General features: G+C 44.0%; 1 protein-coding gene across 1 annotated transcript; it reads left to right on the forward strand.

The window, feature by feature from the left end:
- The first annotated feature begins 827 nt into the window (after positions 1-827).
- CNMD (chondromodulin) lies at positions 828-17706 on the forward strand. The gene is made up of 7 exons (XM_034758399.1): positions 828-989; positions 1257-1397; positions 5507-5647; positions 7964-8077; positions 10312-10465; positions 12505-12713; positions 16141-17706. Exons 1-7 carry the CDS (start codon positions 918-920, stop codon positions 16354-16356), a joined length of 1047 nt encoding a protein of 348 aa, XP_034614290.1. The 5' UTR covers positions 828-917; the 3' UTR covers positions 16357-17706.
- Positions 17707-20086: the final 2380 nt, after the last annotated feature.

Raw genomic sequence — 20086 nt, forward strand, 5'->3', positions numbered from 1 at the left:
CATTGCCTACCCTGGACTTTTGCTAAAAATAACCATGACAAAATCTTATCCTTACCAATAATCATTGTCTTCCAGAGAGGTGAAGAGGGCTAAGCTTCACTTCACCCATGGGGCTACCCAAGATCTTGAGGAGCTTTCACCCACCTGTTAGTCTCTAAGGTGCCACAAGTACTCCTGTTCTTTTTGAGGATACAGACTAACACGGCTGCTACTCTGAAACCTCTTTCCTTTTGATCATTTCTCCCCCCTGATTCCTCTTCCCCATTTCCATGTCACCTAATCCAGGAGCTGAGAGGACGGGCACAGCCTAGGCAGGGTCATCCTACCTCGGGCTCTGGGCAGCTGCTCAAGGAGCCCCCCAAAGGTGTGAACCCCTAAGGTTTCTCCACTGCTGAGGATTGCCAAGCACCGCAGGTGGCAGAGCAGGCACCAGGCATAAGCAGACTAAGCAATTGCTTAGGACTCCAAGCAGCTCAAGGGGGGCCCTGTTCATTATTAGTATGTGTTTTGTGTGTGTGGGGGGGGGGGCTCTAACATATTCCTGCTTAGGGCCCCCAATGGGCTGGGCACTGGGAGGCGGGCCAGCTCTGAGCGGGCCCCGGATAGCACCTGCAGTGGCGGCCAACACACCCACACTTTAGTGGCTTTCCCCTCCGCGCGCAGAGTTACGCTGCCCGGCGGGCGGCAGCAGCCTGGGGCCCCGGGAGTTGATTGAAACCCTGCTCGGGTTGAGGCCGGTCGCTCCGGCCCCGCAGGGCAGCAGCGTTCAAAGGGGGCCATTGTATCCCCAGCCTGGCGCTGCGGCTGGGGCGGGGAGGCGCGCCTGGGGGCGGGGAGGGGCTGTGTGCAGCCGAGCCTGGCCGTGCCTCGCCCGCTGGGGCCACAGGAGCTCCGGGTCCAGACGTGCGCGGGCAGCCATGGCCGAGAGCGCGGAGAAAGTGCCCATCGCCCTGGCGGGGCCGGAGGACGTGGAGCGGAGCCTGCCGCCGGTAAGTACCGGGGCAGAGAGAGTCCCGCCGCCGCTCCCCGCGCTCAGCGCCAGCGGCCTCGCGGGGCAGGTCACCGCTCTGGGGAGGGCGGGAGAGCGGCGGGGTGCGGTGGGGTCCGGCAGGGGCTGGCGCCAAGTGCCAGCACCGCGCGGCTGGGGGCGGGGGAGTTGCTGCTTTCCTCGCCCGCCCGGCGCGGGGCTGAGCTCGGGGGGCAGCTGGGCTCTGAGGCGAGCGGACTCCTGGGCTGCCTGTCCCCCTTTGCTGCAGGCCTACACGGCGGTGCCGGTGAAACCCTCCAGCCCCGGGCGGCTGCTGAAGATCGGGGCCGTGGTGCTCATCGCCGGAGCCCTGCTGCTCCTGTGCGGAGCCATCGGCGCCTTCTACTTCTGGAAGGGGAGCGACCGGCACGTGAGTGGCTGGCGCGGGGCGCAGGGGAGGCGGGCCTGATGGAGAGCCGGCCGCAGGTTCCTTGGGTGAGGGTCCGGCGGGGCTCAGTGGTTCCTCTGGCTGCACCGCTGTGAAAAGCTACCCCCAGGCACCCCCCGCGGGAGTGAGCAGGACAACAGCCCGCACAATGGCTGGGGGGAGGGGGTCCCTGGGTAGCACCTTGCAGAGGAGCTTGTGGGGAAAGTTGGCTGTGGCAGTGCTGCTCAAGGACCAGTCAAGCGCTGGTCCCTGAAATCTCCCTGGCAATTTAGGAAGGCAGCAAGTTGGTCCCTGTTACCAAAAAGGTTGAGAAACACGGGTCTAGCGCATCTGTGGCTAGTTTAAGACGTGTGCCAGCGGCTGGGCTATACTCTTGCTCAGTTTGAGAGTCAAGATCCAGAACGTTTAGCTACAAAACTCGATCAGAATTCTAAACAAGCCATTCTTCCCCCACCTGCCATCCAGAATGCTTGGTAAATATTCTGAAGTGGTTGGAGCATAGAAAATATAGGGGAACCACAATCAGAAAGCTCAATCTTGGAGTAGTGGAAACTGGGTCATCTACTTAGAGTATTGCTAACTGGAACAGGCAATAATTAAACAAAGGTGGGCAGGAGGTGTCAATTCCAACAGTAAACTCATCTGTTTACCAAGCAGGATAGTCTGTCATATCATAGAATGTCAGAGTTGGAAGGGACTCGTCTTGTAAGAACATATTGTTTCATGGAAGTTTTTTAATCTGGTTTAAAGTCAGGTCCGGGATGAACTGAGTGAAACAAAGACAAGAATTATGAACCCAAGTATTTACATTTTGGAATAATTTTTCTATTAAACCAATTTTTAAATTAACTGCTTGAATTTAATGAGAATCACAATCACACTGGAAACCTTTCTCGATTGGTTGCCAAGTTCTGTAAGTAGCATACCTTTCCCCCCACCCCCATACCTCAGTATAAAAATTCTTTCCTGTCCATTTGGTGTAGCATGATGGAAGCTGATTTTAGGAATAAACATAAAGTGTATCCTTGGGATCACAGACAAAAGCTACATTTATTTTGCTCATAAATCTTCAACGCATTCACTGTTTCCCCCCATTCTTTCCCAGGAGATTCACATAATAAGCAAATTCCAAGCATCAGGACAAAATGGTGGTGAAAGAAATGCCACGTCATCCAAATGCTGATTGCAGATCATACTTTGACAGTTAAATATGTGGTGCACCAGGCTATATTTAGTCTATTCATAGGTTTGATTAAGGACCAAAATTATTTCACTATGTACCTAGTAGTTTAAATGTGTGCTGAACATGGACACGAGCTCATAGTATATTAGTTGCAAAATGATTTTAAAAATCTTGATAACTTATATTTGGGCGGAGAGAACTTTTCTGAATTTAAGTTACATGACAAAATACTGCATCAAAAGGGACAGAGATGGAAACTAGGGTTTTAGTTTAAAGAAGCAAACTTTCAAGGTGTAGTGATCATCAGAGTAATTTTAAATATTATCTTTCCTTTATGTTTTCAAAGATTTTTATAATATGAAATGCCAGATTATGTGAATTTGAGTTTCATTTGCTCATCAGTGACAAGAAGAATGAGTCTCATTGAATTTGCCAAGGAGCCTATTCTGCACTCCTGGCTCAAGCAAGACTCCTATTTACTTCAGCAGGAGCCTTGTCTGAGTAAGGAGTGCAGAATCGGTCCCTTAATTTATAGGTAAAGTGTTTCAATATGATATATATTTTAGCCTGCAGGGTACAACTGCTTGACGTTTAATTATTTTTTAAAGACAATTTATAGCAAACCCAAAATCCAGAGAGAAGAAAAAAGTTACAGTAAAAGTTATGTTATCCAGCACTTTACCAACTGTAAAGCTCTAGAAACCAGCATTTCTGATATCTCCCAATACCAATCTTTAATAGAGTTGCTAGGTGTCCGGTTGGCTCGGGGCCGGCAGGCTCCCTACCTGACTCCGCGTGCAGGGGCCGCTCTAGCTTTTTTGCCACCCCAAGCACGGCAGGCAGGCTGCCTTTGGCGACATGCCTGCGGGAGGTCCCCGGTCCCGCGGATTCGGCAGCATGCCTGCAGGAGGTCTGCCGGTCCCACGGTTTCGGCGTACCCGCCGCCGAATTGCCGCCAAATCCGTGGGACTGGCGGACCTCCCGCAGGCAAGCCGCCGAAGGCTGCCTGACTGCCGCCCTCGCAGGGACTGGCAGGGCGCCCCCCGCAGCTTGCCGCCCCAGGCACGCGCTTGGAGCGCTGGTGCCTGGAGCCGCCGCTGTCTGCGTGGCTCTCTGGAAGCAGCAATATATCCCTGCTGTTCCTAGGCAGAGGAACAGCCACAGTGGCTCTGTGCACTGTCTCTGCCCTGCCCCACCCTGAGTGCTGGCTCCGCAGCTCCCATTGGCTGGGAACCGAGGCCAACGGGAGCTGCATGGGCAGCGCCTGCGTGCCAAGGCAGCACACAGAACCGCCTGGCCGCGCCTCCGCCTAGGAGCAGCAGGGACATGTTGCTGCTTGCGGGGAGCTGCCCGAGGTGAGCGCTGCCCAGATCCAGCACCCCAAAACCCCTCCCGTGTCTCAACCCCTGAGTCCCCTCCTGCACCCAAACTCCTTCCCTCCATTGGTAAGTATAACTCTTAGTTAACTGACTAACCGGCACCCCCCATTCCCCCAACATGACAGATAAAACAGCTTTTCCTATACATAGTAAGAAGATAGGCTGCTTCAAGACACAGTGCAAGACTCATTTGCTTTTCTAGGCTTTTGAAAAGGGAGAGGGGCCTGAATGAGTAGATTGGCCAAAGAATGTGTATGGTGTTAATAGTCCAGTCTGCACTGATGGTTTTGATAAATAGATAGGAGATCAATCATAGGACAGAGTCTCATTTTTTGGTCTGTTTAGTTTCGCAACACTTGCATTATTTTAGTGTATATGTGCTTTTTGTTCAAATAGATGCATACAAATATCTTATTAGTAAGTGGGTTTCTTTTCCCATCTCAGGAAGCTGGTAGTAATGCCATCTTTTAAGAACTGAATCTTTTTTTTAAAAAGAGTAGAGTGTATTCTGATTGGTACAGAGATAGATAAAATGTCAACCTTAAGCTGCAGAGTCAACACCCAATTGAGAAGCATGGGGACACTAAGCTATTGTTTCAGACTGCCCTCAGACTCAGGAAGGCAACGCTTTGTTGATTCACATTTGGAAGGTTTTCTTTGCAACCACAAGACTTACGATTTTTTTAAAATAAAAAAAAACTTGTGAATTCTACTGCAGCGAATGGGGCTTACATAAAAGTGTTATCATCTTATACCAGCTCAGTCTATATACTTTAGATATGGAATTAAGTACTATCTATATAGGCCAAGTCTTGCATTCCTCATGGAAGAATTCAGTGGAAGTCTTGGATGTATGAATAATACAGGATTGAGTCTCTATTTGTAAAAGACAATCAATTACCTTTAGCATTTTTCCCTAACAAAGAGTTGCAAGCAGAAAAAAATTGATTTCTAGACTATATTGTGAACTTTATTCAAACTGTTTATATACAGACTTTTTAAGAATAAAAGTAAACTCCTTGTGTTGGTATTTATGGAAGTATTGATATTTAAACAAAGCTCACCCCACTCAGAGTCAACCACATGCAGCTTGCTACATTCAAGAGACTCTCTTTCTAAGTACCTATACAGTATCAAACTTCTCCAAGCAAGAGTGAGTTCCAACAGATCAAACTGAGGGGTACAATGGGGATGCCCTCTGGGGGAAATCAGCTCTTTCTGATCCTCCCATCCAATATGATTTAGACAGTTCCTAAACCCCATGTAACCTTGGAACCAAATTATTCTACATTCAGTGTGTATGGATGTAAAGCTGTCAGGACTGATATTGCCTGAAACCATCAACGTCTGTTTTATTAGTATGGTCTTGACTGCTGGGGATTCTGTAATAAAAGTGTAAGGATAAAAGTGTATGGATAAAAGCCAGTAACTTGAAGAGGGACATGACAATCAGATTGGCACCAGACTTGTTCTTGATAAAAGCTAGGAAGATACAAAAATGCATGCTAATGTTCTTTATTCAATTACAGATTTACAATGTCCATTATACTATGAGTATTAATGGAAAATTACAAGAGGGATCAATGGAAATAGATTCTGGGAACAACCTAGAGACCTTTAAAACTGGAAGTGGAAATGAAGAGGCTATAGAAGTTCATGATTTCCAGATAGTAAGTACATTTGACAGGTCTTGCAGGTAAGGCATTTTCCAGTGTTGGATTCTAAAGATATGTCTACACTGCCATTAAAACCCCATGGCTGGCCTGTACCAGCTGATTCAGGTTCCAGGTGAGGGGCTGTTTAATTGCGATGTAGACATTCAGGCTCGGGCTCGAGCACAGGCTCTAGGAGCCCTGTGAGGTGGGACGGTCCCAGAACTCTGGCTGCAGCCCGCACCCGAACATCTACACCACAGCTAAGCAGCTCCTTAGCCCGAGCTCAAGTCAGCTGTCCCGGGCCAACCATGGGTTTTTAATTGCCGTGCAAACAATTGCCTAAGAAGGGCCCAGTCCTACACCTATTGAAGTCAATGGCAAAACTCCTATTGACTTCAAAGGTAGCAAGGTTGAGCCCTAAGAGAGGTAAAGGCAGCATCTAGAACAAAAGAAACCATTACCTCCAGGTAGGGTTGGTGAGGGAAGCAATGTAGGCTTTTCTGGCCCTGCCCTTCCCCACCTGTTGGTTCCATGAACGAGGCGGAGGTAACTGGGTCTCCCTGCTTTAGCACAGGCCCACGGAGAGCCATGCACACACACGTGGGATGCATAACCCCCACATCATCTGAAAGCTGCTCTTCAGCCCCTTGTGAAACTTATGATAACATCAACCTTACAACTTTGTTGGCAACTATATTAAAACGCTGATGATAAGCCTCTTGTCATTTGCCTTCACTATTCCATATCTGTACGGAAGTCCCAGCTCAGAGGAGAGTCCATGAATTCTTCCATCTTTGGACCCTCATGACAAATATGAGCTGCTAGGTAAGTGCAGCTAAAAAAACCCACCACAGACCAGAGCAATTGTGACAATGTGTTGTGCATCTAGGTTGATGAGTGTGGGGGAAAAAACTAGCACAAAAAAATACCTGCCTTCGGTTACTGAGGGCCAAGGATCAAGCTCCAGGAAAGCAAATGGACCAAGCCCGTTAGGTTTTGAGCCTAGAAGAAGTGTAAGCTGGAAAGAATACCCAGGAGATAAAGTACCTGTTGCAAATGCCATATACACTAGGTTCACATGCCAGCTTATCCTAGAGTTCTTATTTACACATTTGCAGCAATAGAGTTCTAAGCTAGGCAGAGCTGTGACATGGAGATGGCTAGGTTATCTATATCACTAAGGTAAAGAAAGTCTCCATATTTTAAGTGATCATTGGAGCAGGACCATTGAACAAGGCCAGGGTGACCATTTTACGAAAACAGCCTGCATCATGGGTGACAGGAAGGTAAAAAAGAATTACCCCAGTGACATTGTATATATCCATCAATAGTCAGCAGAAGGGCTCCTGTCATGCTGTAGCTTGTACATAAAGATCTGTTCAACTATTTCCTCTGAAGCGAAGTAGAACAAAATGGTGGATAGGACAAGACAATTGCTGAAATTAAAAGGGGAGGCTCTCTGTGTCCTGTAGGGAGAATCAAACCCACATGGCAGCGCAGAAAATTCTACATTTGAATTGGAGGAAAAAGACTTAAGAAAGGCTACCCTGTAGTTACCATATATCAATGAATGGTCTCTAATGTCAATATGTTTGAAATACAGGGACTTTTTGTGTCATTTATTTAGGATTAGAAACAGTTATTACAACAACACTGGAATTCTGTCTTGGTTCTCATTTCATTGTGAACTTCTGTGCTAAAAAGCATCACAGTATAGAAAAAAATATCAAAGTTATATGTCTAAACTTAGGCACATACATCCATATCTGTGACACCTACTATTAAAGATATGAAAATCAGGTCAGAGGTAAGTCTAGAGGTCTGTCTAGACTAGGAAAAAGTTACTAGGTTGCAACACAAATGGCTAACATGATTTTAAGGATGTTAAACTGCGTCAATATTAGGTGCTAAGTGATGTGTCAAATCCTGTTGGCTAACTCCTTTTTTCCTAGGTTAGACAGGCCCTCTCCAATAGAAGTTGCAGATACTCAGCACCTCTGAAACTCGGGCCACTTCTTTGGGTGCCTAAATTAGGTGCCTTCATTTAGGAATTCAAGATTAAAATTTCCCCTGGTTTGTTTAAACTTTTACACCTAAAATAGTGATACAACAGAATTTGGGTCAATTTCTGAGTTGACTCTTATTTTTAAAAAATCAAAAATCATGTTTTATTGTCAGTTTGTGGTTGTTTTTTTAAAAACCAGGAACTCTGAAGTCCCCAAATTCAGTGAATACCTTAATGTTACGTGAACAGAGTTTATATTGGGGTTTTTTTTTTAAGCAATTGGGTGACATGTCCATGCATGTAACCATAAAAGGTCTATTTTGTAGGGCATAACTGGAATCCGTTTTGCTGGAGGAGAGAAATGCTACATTAAAGCACAAGCTAAAGCTCACATCCCTGATGTCAATGCCATGACTAAAGAAAGCCTCTCGTTTGATCTGGTAGGGAGCAATTTTTTTTAAAATACTTAAAAATATCAAATGATTTAGTAGGTCTTTTGGGGTCCTGGAAGGGAGGAGGGAGTGCTTCCGGCACTGCTGGGCATTGCTTCTACTGTTGCTGGGATGGGTTGCATGAGAGAGACTATAAATGTCTAGCTGAGACTCACAGAAAATCATCCCCCAACCAAAACTCCTGCCTCGTCATCAAGAGAGGAGAAAATCATGGTGTACAAAAATTGCAGAACCTCCAAAATGAGGATGTCCCAACTCTGCCTATTTGCTGTAATCTAGAATATGCAGTAATACATGCTCGTTTACTTAAAAAAAGAAAGAGAAAACTCTCTAAAACCAACAGGGAAAGTGCCACGGGTCAGATCCAAAGTCCACTGAAGTCAGTGGGAATATTTCCAGTGACTTCAGCAGGCTTTGGATCAGCCCTCAGAGGTAGGTACTGAGATCGTCTCTACCCTCCCTCGTTATTTTAAGGATATATGGACTGCATGGCCTAATTGGAATAATTTAACATAATTAAGCACAGGCAATTTTTCTTTTTATTAAAAAATAAAAGGATATTACATTCATCCAGTATTAAATTTCCACTGTTGAAAAATATTTGGAGTCAGGTTTGCAAAGTTAAGGTTCCAATTCAGTATTAACTTGGTCACATTATAGATGTGTAGTTTGTTCTGTTCCTGCTTTGTGTATAATTTGGGGGGAAGGATAGCTCAGTGGTTTGAGCATTGGCCTGCTAAACCCAGAGTGGTGAGTTCAATCCTTGAGGGGGCCACTTAGGAATCTGGGGCAAAATCAGTACTTTGTCCTGCTAGTGAAGGCAGGGGGCTGGACTCAATGACCTTTTGGGGTGCCTTCCAGTTTTAGGAGATAGGATATCTCCATATATTGATGTATTATATTAATTTTGCTGTTTCTGTCATAAAACATGAATCAAATAGATGGGATGGGCAACTTAATGCTACTGTTAGAACATTAAGCTTTTTTGCTGTCTAATTTTTCTGATTAAGTGTGCAACCGTATTGTTGCACTAGTCTTTTTTAATTTATTTATAGTAAAAAAAAATTAATTAACTTGTTTCTGGTCTAATACATACTTGATCATGACCAACACTGACTACAAAATGGTAAATTAAAGTAAATGTATGGCTACCTAAAGTACATTTGCCCACAAATTTGGGGTAATTTCATTTAAGATAAACAACTGGATTCTTTTTATCTTCAAATGTTAGCTGCAGTTAAGTTATTTCAGATGCTGGCAAAAGCCCAAGTGGGAGAATATAAATGATGTGCTGCTCTCACTGGATAGTGAATTTAGATGACTCAAGACATTCTACAAAAATCAATAAATACATTAAAGGAACAACTTGGCAAAATAAATTGATCTAGTGGGTTATCAATTCAAATATCAGATACTTATATGGAGGGAATTCAGAAGTTTTACTTCAAAATCATATTGATTTTCTTGATGAACAAGACTTTTTAAAGATGTTTCACTGCTGCTAAGAAATAGCTAACATGTTTTATGTAAAATAATACTTTGAACTAAAAAGTATAAAGAATAAATCACTGGCATTTTCCTACATTACTTTGAAGATATGAACCCAAAACCTGCAGGGTACACTTCAAAATGAGGGCTCCTTTAACTTCTAGCTTTTGGGCAATTGAATTGCTATTATTGAACAAGACCTTTAGTCAGACCCATTATGTTAACTTAAAATTGTAGCTGTACGCAAAAAATTTCACTAACTCTCAGGAATATGTCTATTATGGAAGTGCCCTAACATTTATATGAATTCAGAACAACGCAAGCAAACATACCCAAAAATTATGGGCCAAATTCTTAGCTGGTATAAATCAATATAGTTGTTCTGAAGTCAGTGGATCTACACCAATGTACACCAGCTGAGAATCCGGTCCTATGGGCTGACTATTAGCCCCATTGAAGACAGCGGAGGTGAAATCCTGGTAGTTTTGCAATTGATTGTAGTGGTGACAGAATTTCACCCCAGGAGTCTTTCCATTGATTTCAATTGGAACAAGATTTGGCTGGGGCGTGTACTACACGAAACAAAATAGCACTGTTTGGAACAACATTTCATATCAGTTCCAAGCGAAGCTTCTGTGTTTGGCATTTGGCTATTAACAGAAAGCTGCATCTACAGAATACACAGGACCCCTGTTCATTGATTTAACAATGGATTTTATGCTGCCTACTTACAGGAAGATGAAATTATGCCAGTTAAATTTGATGAAAATTCCCTTATCTGGGTGGCTGCAGATCAGCCTGTAAAGGATAACAGCTTCCTAAGTCCCCAAATTTTAGAGCTTTGTGGCGATCTTCCTATTTTCTGGCTTCGACCAACATATCCAAAAGGTAATTTTTCTTTCACTTGAACAAACACTACCCTTTTTCCACCCCTCCAATAAATGTACACCAGCAGGATGTCTAGCCATTAGAGCTGCACAGTTGTGGACCCCATTGCTGGTGTTGAACCCCCACCTCCCACCCCCAGTACACACAGAATGCTAAGGTCCCCATGTGGAGCTATTCAGTCTGGGCTCCCCCTCAAACAGTCCCACCACACAACTTCAGCGGAGAGGAGGGCTGAAGGGTTTAACACCTCAGGGATGGCCAGAGATGGAGATGGGACATTGGACGGAGGTCTGAGGTGGCACTGCACATTCTCTCTCTCAGGTGGTTGGCTGACTGGTTCTTGCTCACATCCTCAGGGTCTTCTAACCAATTACCCATATGTGGAGTTGTGAAGGAATTTTCCCCCAGAGCAGATTGGGAATGACTCTGCAGTGTGTGGGTGCTAATCACTTGCCAGGATTATCTGGGTATATCTCACTTAATCATTTGCCATCATGGGGGTTTTGGGCACTAGTTACATCTGTGGCACATAATAAAGTAGGACCCCATTTATCTGTGCCTCCATTATCTGGCTGTCTGTATTAACCAAACCACCAGCTGCCCAGGGCTGACAGTGGCAGGGCACAGGCTCTCAGCCCTTGGCAGCTGAGGTTTGGGCTGTCAGCTGTGGGCATGGCAACAGCCCAAGCCCTGCCATGCGCGGGGCTAACAGATGGAGCCTCACCACCCATTCTCCGGTTTATCCAGGTTTTTGGTTATTCAATCTGACCCTGGTCCCAATTAGATTGGATAACCGGGGTTCCACTGTAGTCTAATCTCCTGTGGGCTGTAATAGTTTGGTCTCATTTGGGTTGGTGGATGTAGTGTGTGGGTGCTGGATGGTATTGGTGGCCTATGATACTATACAGTGATGTGATGCTATACAGGAGGCAAAGGGTGATGTTCAGGCACTTGCCAGGGAGATTAGGGAGACGGTCCTCATTTAGTCCAGGGGAGGGAGTAGGAGCTGTGAAGGAGGAAGGGATTCCTCCTGAGGGGCTGGAGGAAGAGGACAAAAGGGACCAGAGAAGGGTTTGCTGCTCCTCCTTAGTGTTCTAAGGTTATATCTACACAGGAGCTGTAAGCTGTACTTCTCAGCTTGGGTAGCCATCTGTGCACTAGCTCTGCTCAAGCTGCTGCCTAAAAATGGCAGCGTGGCCACTGCAGCATGGGCAGCAGCTCAGACTAGCTGCATGAATATGTAGCCAAGGGGGGAGGGGCAGGACTGGACTCGGATGGCTAACCCAAGATGTCATGGCCACACTGCTATTTTTAGCATGCTAGCTTGAGCAGAGTACGCATATGTTCGTCTATCCAAGCTGGGAATTACACCTCCCAACTGCTGTGTAGAGGTACCCAGAGATTTAATACGGATATACAAAATACAGACTAGGAAAGTGAAATAAGTGGCAATGTTGAGTATTTTGGGGATGAGAGTTGCTAATATTTTTTCATGACTCATGGGAGCCACATTTGCTAGATTAAATTTTTCCACTGTTTTCCTGTAGCCTTACACAGGGCCATTATGCATCAAAAGAGTATTGGCAAAGTTGGCCAGGAGTATTTTAAACCATGTTTACAATCAGGTCCTTTGGAGCTGGACACAAGTCTGTCGCCCTTCCAAATGTTTCTTTTTCTATTAAAAATGCACACTAGTGACATGAAGATAGTTGCTCTGGTTGAGTGCTGGTGCAGCTATTTATTTCTTTTAGCATTACTGGCCACTCACTGGCTCCAGAGGCCCTTCCCGCAGACTGTTCTTTGGGCCAGCCACCCATTTGGTTGGGGAAAAAAGACAAATCTCTCACACATACACACAGAATTATATAGACTGTGTATGGAATAGGTGGAAAGAAAAGTAGCTCCCATTTCAAGCCTATTAATCTTTGCAGTACTGCTACCCAATCTCACTTTCATGAATGGGTAATAAAATATGGTCCTTGAACTAGTGGAAGAACATGTTTTAAAACACCTATGTAGTCCTATGACTGTTTTTGCAGACAGCCAGAGAAAGAAGCGCGAAATCAAGAGAAAAATACGTCAAGCTCAATCAAACTTTGATCTGGACCAAATTGAAGCTACTGCTGACATCGTAAATACCAGGTCACCTACTACCCAGCCTGTTCAAAAACCGGAACGCCAATCTAACGCCACTGGTCCTAGTGAGCAAGATTCTAGTTCAACCTTTAATCCAGAAAATCCGTATCATGTAAGTACATATATATTTGATTTAGAATTCCCTTAAGAGCATTTGATTTTGCAGGTAGGTATGAAACTTTATTAAGTACTCATTTCTAGATACCTATCCATTTCAAATGGACTTCAAAAATAATTATACCACCAATTTGTCGACTTAAACTTTCATTCGATAGTGCAGCCATTTAAAAATTCCACTCACCAGAAGCAACTACAATATACTTTTTGTTATCATTAGTCCTCAAAATATGGAGAAGTAGTAGATACTGTACTTAGGCTGGTGATAATTTTGCAAGACTGCTGTAGAGAGTCCAGTTTAATACTGAAAACTAGATACATCTGATACAGATAATGCATTACCATAACTACAGCAAATTTAATCTGCCTTAGGCAGATAGTTGACACTGATCATTAACTGATAAAAAGAAAACAATAAAAAGGCAGAGTCAGCTAGTTAGAAACTAGCTTCTTCATGAAACATGTAAGCGTGTGTGATGCATTGTGACTAGCCACATCTGCAATGGGACAATGTTGCCACTGAAGTCAATGGAAATTTTGCCACTGATTTTTCAGAAATCAGGATCAGGCCAAACATGTCTGTCCTGGAAACTGTGGTTGTCAGACAGTTCACACAGCCCTTTCTGGCAACCTGCAGAATGGAATCCTTTTAAAACAATGCAGTGAAAGAATTTGGGGAAAAATGGGTCCAAGACAGAGTCTTATTTTCTCTTTCATATTAAGAGGTCAACAGAATGAAAATGTGAAGAGTCCCATTTCCCTAGGCCCATCACAGTACTGCAAAACAATTAACTGTACAGCAAGCCACTTCCACTCTACTGCACCATCATCAGACAATTTACAGCACTGTTTGGTACAGCAGGGATAAAGTTATTTTAATAGAATGTTGTCACAAGATCAATGTCTCCTGCTTTGAAAATAAGTCACAGCTTTGTCCTGACATTTATGTAACAGCAGGAGATCATTATCCCATAACAGTGTTCTACACACTTGACATCTCTTAAGTAGGTTTAAGCTAATCACTCCAAATAAAGTAGAACTAAATTGACTTTATTTCTTAAGAATTCAGTTAAGTAGAAGCAGCATTGGCCCCCAAAGCAGCATCAGAACTAAATCATAGCTCCTCCCCTTCAGTGGCAATCTGCCATACAGATAGCCAATGGGGCCTGAGAGGTAGAGCCATTATCCCTCTGGAGAGTGGGAGCAGTACAGCTGTCTTCCTGCCAGTGGGAACCTGTGTTACCCCCAAAACAGATTTTAGGTGCTCCCCAGAGTAGCTCACCTAGTGCCCCCTTCTGGCTCCCTCAAAACAGCCCACCAGTTAACCAATCTGTTCTCCTCAGGCATGGGTCTCCCAGGTGGCTAAGGAAATAACGGGAGGACACAGATACAGCCTTCTGACAAATGATTGACACAAACAGTATTCTTTCTGAAACAAGGCATCCCTTTATTGGTGTAAACACAAATCCTTAACACAGTAACACACATCCCCCGCACAACAGGCTAAGCACCCCAACCCATGGTAACATACAGTTAAAATGATCCTAAGTGGTTGTGCCCCACTTCAGATGGCCAGTCTTCCACAGGTCGCTGCAGCGGACAGGTCTCATCTTTCTCTGATCTCTGCTTCTTCTATCTCTCTCTCCCACGGCGTGTTAGTCTCTGCACTCCTCGCACCTTCTCCTCAGCTCTCTGGGTCTCTGACGCTCTTTACATACTCTGCTGACAGGCTTGATTGACAGTTGTTTTGCTTACTTTTGCTAATATTTTCCTGTCAGATCTGCAGACCGAATAGCACCATTGTTTCTAATGTACCCAGTCTCATCATCATCATCAACTGCCTCACCACTGCTTTCGCTGCTAATTTCTTAGTGCCACGTGCTCCAATTTTCAGCTAATGGTGGTGAAGTGGTACCTCAGTGATGTACTTGCCCAACGGACGATGGAGGCAAGGAAACAAAATGGAGTCACTCAAGATCTCCTGTATCATCTGCTCATTTGGTGTAGGATCCACTGGAAGATGATCTCCAAAATTTCCTTTAGGCACTGGGAATCTACACAATTGGTTTACCAGACAGATGTGTAGTCTTGGCCTTAGCTGAGCCATTGTCATTCCCCTCTCTCCCCTTCTTCCCTCTGATGGGGAAGTTTGGCACAATGCACGGGGGGCAACCTTGAGCAAGTTACTCTGCCTCCCTGTGTCTCAGTTTTTCAATCTCTAAAATGGGGGAAATCCTATTTACCCCCTTTGTGAAGCACTTTGAGAACAATGGATGAAAAGACCTATGCAAGAGCGAGGCATTCTTGTTTGATTTGCCCTTGTTCTTCGCCTCTAATCCTACTGAGAAAGCACTAGAGGGAAATAAAAAAAAATGAATTCAAAGAACTGAGAACTAAGCTCCATGTTTTCAGGAGAGGAGGCAAAGAATTTTGAAAGGCTAGTCTGCCTTTAGATATCCTCTGCCATCCACTGTGTGGTAACTCCTTGCTTCCCTGGTCAGGAATGCTAAAATGCTAGCTGTCTAGAATCCATCACACAATGGGAAAAGAGGTGGCTAAAGGCAAGGTAAATTTAATCTGAATATCAGGAAAGACAACAGTAATATGTTGTGGAACAGCCTTCTTGGGAAAGAGGTGGAAGGTCCATCACTTGGGACTTACTTAAAATTAGACTGGCTAGAACAGGGATTGGCAACCTTTGGCACGCGGCTCACCAGGGTAAGCACGCTGGTGTGCCGGGCCGCTTTGTTTACCTGCTGCGTCCACAGGTTCAGCCGATCGCGACTCCCACTGGCCGCGGTTCGCCACTCCAGGCCAATGGGGGCTGCAGGAAGAGGTGCGGGCCGAGGGATGTGCTGGTCGCCGCTTCCCGCTGCCCTCATTGGCCTGGAGCAGTGAACCGGGGCCAGTGGGAGCCACGATCAGCCAAACCTGCAGATGCGGCAGGTAAACAAACTGTCCCGGCCCGCCAGGGTGCTTACCCTGGCGAGCCGTGTGCCAAAGGTTGCCCATCCTTGGGCTAGAACATTAGACAATGTAAAGTAGGGCACAGTCGTGCACATACAGGCAGATGGACTGGATAACCCAGGTCTTTTCCATTACTTACTACTGTAACTCAAATGTTCCTGTTCTTAAACTCTCCATAATTAGAGCTTTCACCAAAAGCTCGGAAAGTAAAATAATAATGAAACTCAGACAGCCCGATTCCCCATTGTGTTCCTCTAGTTTTATAATGGAGAGTCCAGTGTAGATGTGGAGTAATGCAGTGGTGAATCAGGCCACTGAAAGCCTGGCCCTCTTGAAGTCAACAGGAGTTTTGCTATTGACTTCAATAGGACCAGCATTTCACCTGTTGTCTTTTATGTGGATAATGTGAGTGCAGGGAACTCCATCTTCTCTCATTTTGTTTTTTTCCATTTCAGCAACTTGAAGGCGAAGGGATGACTTTTGACCCAATGCTGGACCATGAAGGTGTGTGCTGTATTGAATGTAGACGAAGTTACACACAATGCCAGAGAATTTGTGAACCTCTCATGGGCTATTACCCATGGCCCTATAACTACCAAGGATGTCGTTCTGCCTGCCGAATTATTATGCCCTGCAGCTGGTGGGTTGCCCGTATCTTGGGTGTCGTGTGAGATGGAGCGTTCAGATCGTTGATGAAATAAGCAGGAGCCTGACAAACTGATAAAAGACTACAGCCAAAGCCGCATTACCAATCTCAGCATTTAAAACATGTTAATGTATCAAAATGAGGTCATTCTAGATGTAAATAAATAAAACCTTTAATTAATATTTCATTAGCTTTACAAATGCTGAGCATAACTTGTATGCTTCTAGCAAACTGTACACTAAAACCTACTGAATGTGGAATTTCAGACTCCCCAAAACAGATTATAGTAACTGTGCTTATGATTTAGTTGAGCAGTATAGACACTTGCTTATAAATTCAAATTCAGCATCTCATGACAGAGACCTTTGTTCTGAAATAAATGTGAAAATTTACGTCCAATTAGGTGACTAGCTAAACTTGTGCTCTTGGGAGAACCTTTCAACCATGTAGCTCACTTAAATAAATCACAAGTGAAGTTGCTCCCTGTTGGTGTTCGTACAGCATTCCCAGATCATTATGAACAGTTATAGACCAATTACAGCATACCTTTCCCACAAAGCTGCCCTGGGGGATGGAGGAATATGCATATTATGTCAGAATCAAAACAAATGGCAAGAAAAAGGGGCTGCTGAATGGAACTTGCATGGTGAGGAAATAAAAATGCTTTGTGCATCAGCACTTCAGAGTAGCCCTAGCGTCCAAAATCTTGTATCACTGGTACTGTCTAACAAGTGTCAGCTCTATAAGACTATTAGAAGGTAATTACATATAGCTGTAGACCAAATAGCCTTAAGGCACAGTATAATCAGAACCCACAACAGCCACTCTACGTCTACATCCACAAACCATAAGCATTCAAGGCCATGCTGTGAGCCCTTTATCCCTCCTTGGGGAGCAGTTTCTCATACAAGTAGTTCCATTGGCTTCAGTGAGACTACTTATGCGAGTAACTGCTCACCACCGGAAATAAAGGACTCGCTGTCTAGCCCTAAGTGTTTAAGCAGGATGGGGCTTGCTCCCGCACAGTGCTAAGCAGCTCCCTAGTGACGTTCCTGGGAGCTGAAGCACTTGCCGAATGGGTAGTGATTTATGATTTTTACCTTTAAATAACACCAGGTCAAATTATGCCTTCCTTACTCACACTGGGTAGGACTTGAACAGTCCTATCAAAATTGATGGGACTACTCGCAGAGTAAAGTACTCCTTGTCATGAAGGAGGCCACAATCTTGCCTTGAATTCGGAGGCTGAAGTAGTTGTGGTTGCAAATGCACCTGTTCTGACACATAGCTAACCTGGTTCTAACACTGCTTGCCAGGAACAAAAGAGGAGGAATAATTTGACATGCTGGTGGTTTTAAAAAAAAAAAAAAAATTGCATGAAAAATAAACAGCCTATCTAAAAAGCAAAATGTTAAATGAGGAAGGTAGAATGAGTGCAGAATAAATTTGATATCTTATTGGCTATTCAAATGATCACTTTTTACATTAACTTCCCTCCCCACCTTAGTATGGGAAAAACAGAACTTTTTAAAACAAATTCTGCTTTAAAGATGTAACTGAAGATTCTTTGATGTAATTTTAAGGTCTGTTAAACTTGAGGTTGGCTTTTAAATCAAGATTAACCCTGATCATTGTGCGTGTTTTAAAAGCACAGCACTTGTACGCTGAGGCATAAAGGTGATTTTTTCCCCCTAAATAAATAATTTTTATTGCAGATTAAAGAAAGGTGTGTGTAAAAAATGTTCCTCTTTTTTTGTGCTTGTTTAAAAAGTTTGTGTGCTCAGCAGTTACCTCCAAATGTGTAGTCAAAAATATAGGAGGACGGGGAAGAGCAAACTCAGCACCAGAGGGGAAGGCAAGTAGAAGGCACATATGGTGCATGAAGTGCAAGTTGGTAGCTGTGCTGGAGGAAAAGATTCTTAGAAGATTGGGCAGGGATGGTGCTCTAGCCTCTGTTTGCCAGAAACTGGGAATGGGCGACAGGATGGATCACATGATGATTACCTGTTCCGTTCATTCCCTCTGGGACACCTGGCACTGGTTACTGTCGGAAAACAGGATACTGGGCTAGATGGACCTTTGGTCTGACCTAGTATAGCCGTTCTTATGTTAGATTGGGGGGGCAAGTAGAGATGTTGCTGAAAATTAGAGAAGTAGAGACGTTCCTTGACAAACAGGTCAGGACACACCAGTACCTCTGATTCAAGAAAGAAAAAAAGCTCAGAATCAGAGAGAGAGAAAGTCAGACAGGAGACTTGGCAGTTGTAACCATCAGAGGCAAGAGGTCACTGGTGTTTTACTCAGCTTCAGAGAGACAAGGATGGATTGCATGTACTATCATTTTATGTGAAGTTATGAAGTATTACTATATGTTGTGAGGTTTATTAGATCTTGTCTTGATAAAGAGGAACTGACCACAGAACTAAAAATGAATGGTAACTTAGGGACAAATGATCATGCCTTGATCACATTTATAATGTGCAAACAGAATAAAGTCTTGTAGCCTGATTTATAGATTATGGAGTCATTATATTGATTACTTTGAGGGTTGACAGGTTCTTGTCTCAAGATCATGCCCGGTATTATTAAAAATTACTATATAGTTGGGAACCCTGATGTGCACAGCTGCAACACTCACAGTATAGGACCTCTTCTATATTTACAAATAGTTTAATAATACATTTAGCAAAGTCACAAACACTTTAACTCAGTAAGGTAAACTGAGAACTACAGAACGTCTGTCCGAACATCCATATACACACCATCCATTGTAGAACAACCTGAAATGTTAGCCATTGTCTTCCTCATCATCACCAGTGGCCATCATTTTGGCACCTCTCAAGGGCTCCTCTCTCTCTCATGCTGCTCACAGGCTGGGATGCAACTTTTATAATATGACTAATGCATATTCAGTAGGAGTATTTCCCCTCTTCCTTATTTATATTTTCTCAAGCTACTAATGCTGAGGTATCCTTCTTCTATAGCTTAGTATATCGGTACATGTAACAACCATTTCAGCTCATGATCATACCTGTCACCTCTTACATCAATGGATTTGTGGCTATTATTTCCATTGTTCCTTGCGATAGCACTTACTGGAACATTCTACCTCCTACCATTGAGTAAGTTCTCCTTAGTTCCCTAAATCTAAAGGTAACCGTTAATTTATGCCAAAGGTTATGATCTACTTAACCACACTTATGCTAATTTATGCTTCAGCTAATATCTTACAGGATACAGACCTGTAGATTTCTTGCATTATGGCTGCATATAATGAAAGCAGCTAAATATAATGAAGGCAGGGCAGTGAATATAGTAAAAGCAAGCTAGCCTATGGGCTACAGTCCAGACCAGTGATATATATACACTTGGTGCTTTAAAAGGCCAGTTTCACAAAGATGAAAACAATTATGAGCCGAATCAGCGGGGAGGAATAATTTAATCAGAGAAATGTGATTAATGCATAATGTAGAACAGGACAAGTGTTCAGTACATATTTCTGTTCTGTATTTGGGAATAAACACACATGATGTAGTCATTTTCTATGACTATGACAACTCTCTCCACTCCACTCAAATCTCTGGGGGAACGTTAAACAGAAGCTACTAAAGTTGGACATTTTTTAAATCAGCAGGTCCAGATAACTTCCATCCAAGGGTTTTAAAACAGCTCGCTGAGGAGCTCAGTGGACTAATTAATGTTCATTTTTAATAAGTCTTAGGACACTGGGGAAGTTCTAAAAGACTGGTAGAAAG

This window comes from Trachemys scripta, chromosome 1, assembly GCF_013100865.1.
Source record: "Trachemys scripta elegans isolate TJP31775 chromosome 1, CAS_Tse_1.0, whole genome shotgun sequence".
Lineage (NCBI taxonomy): Eukaryota > Metazoa > Chordata > Testudines > Emydidae > Trachemys > Trachemys scripta.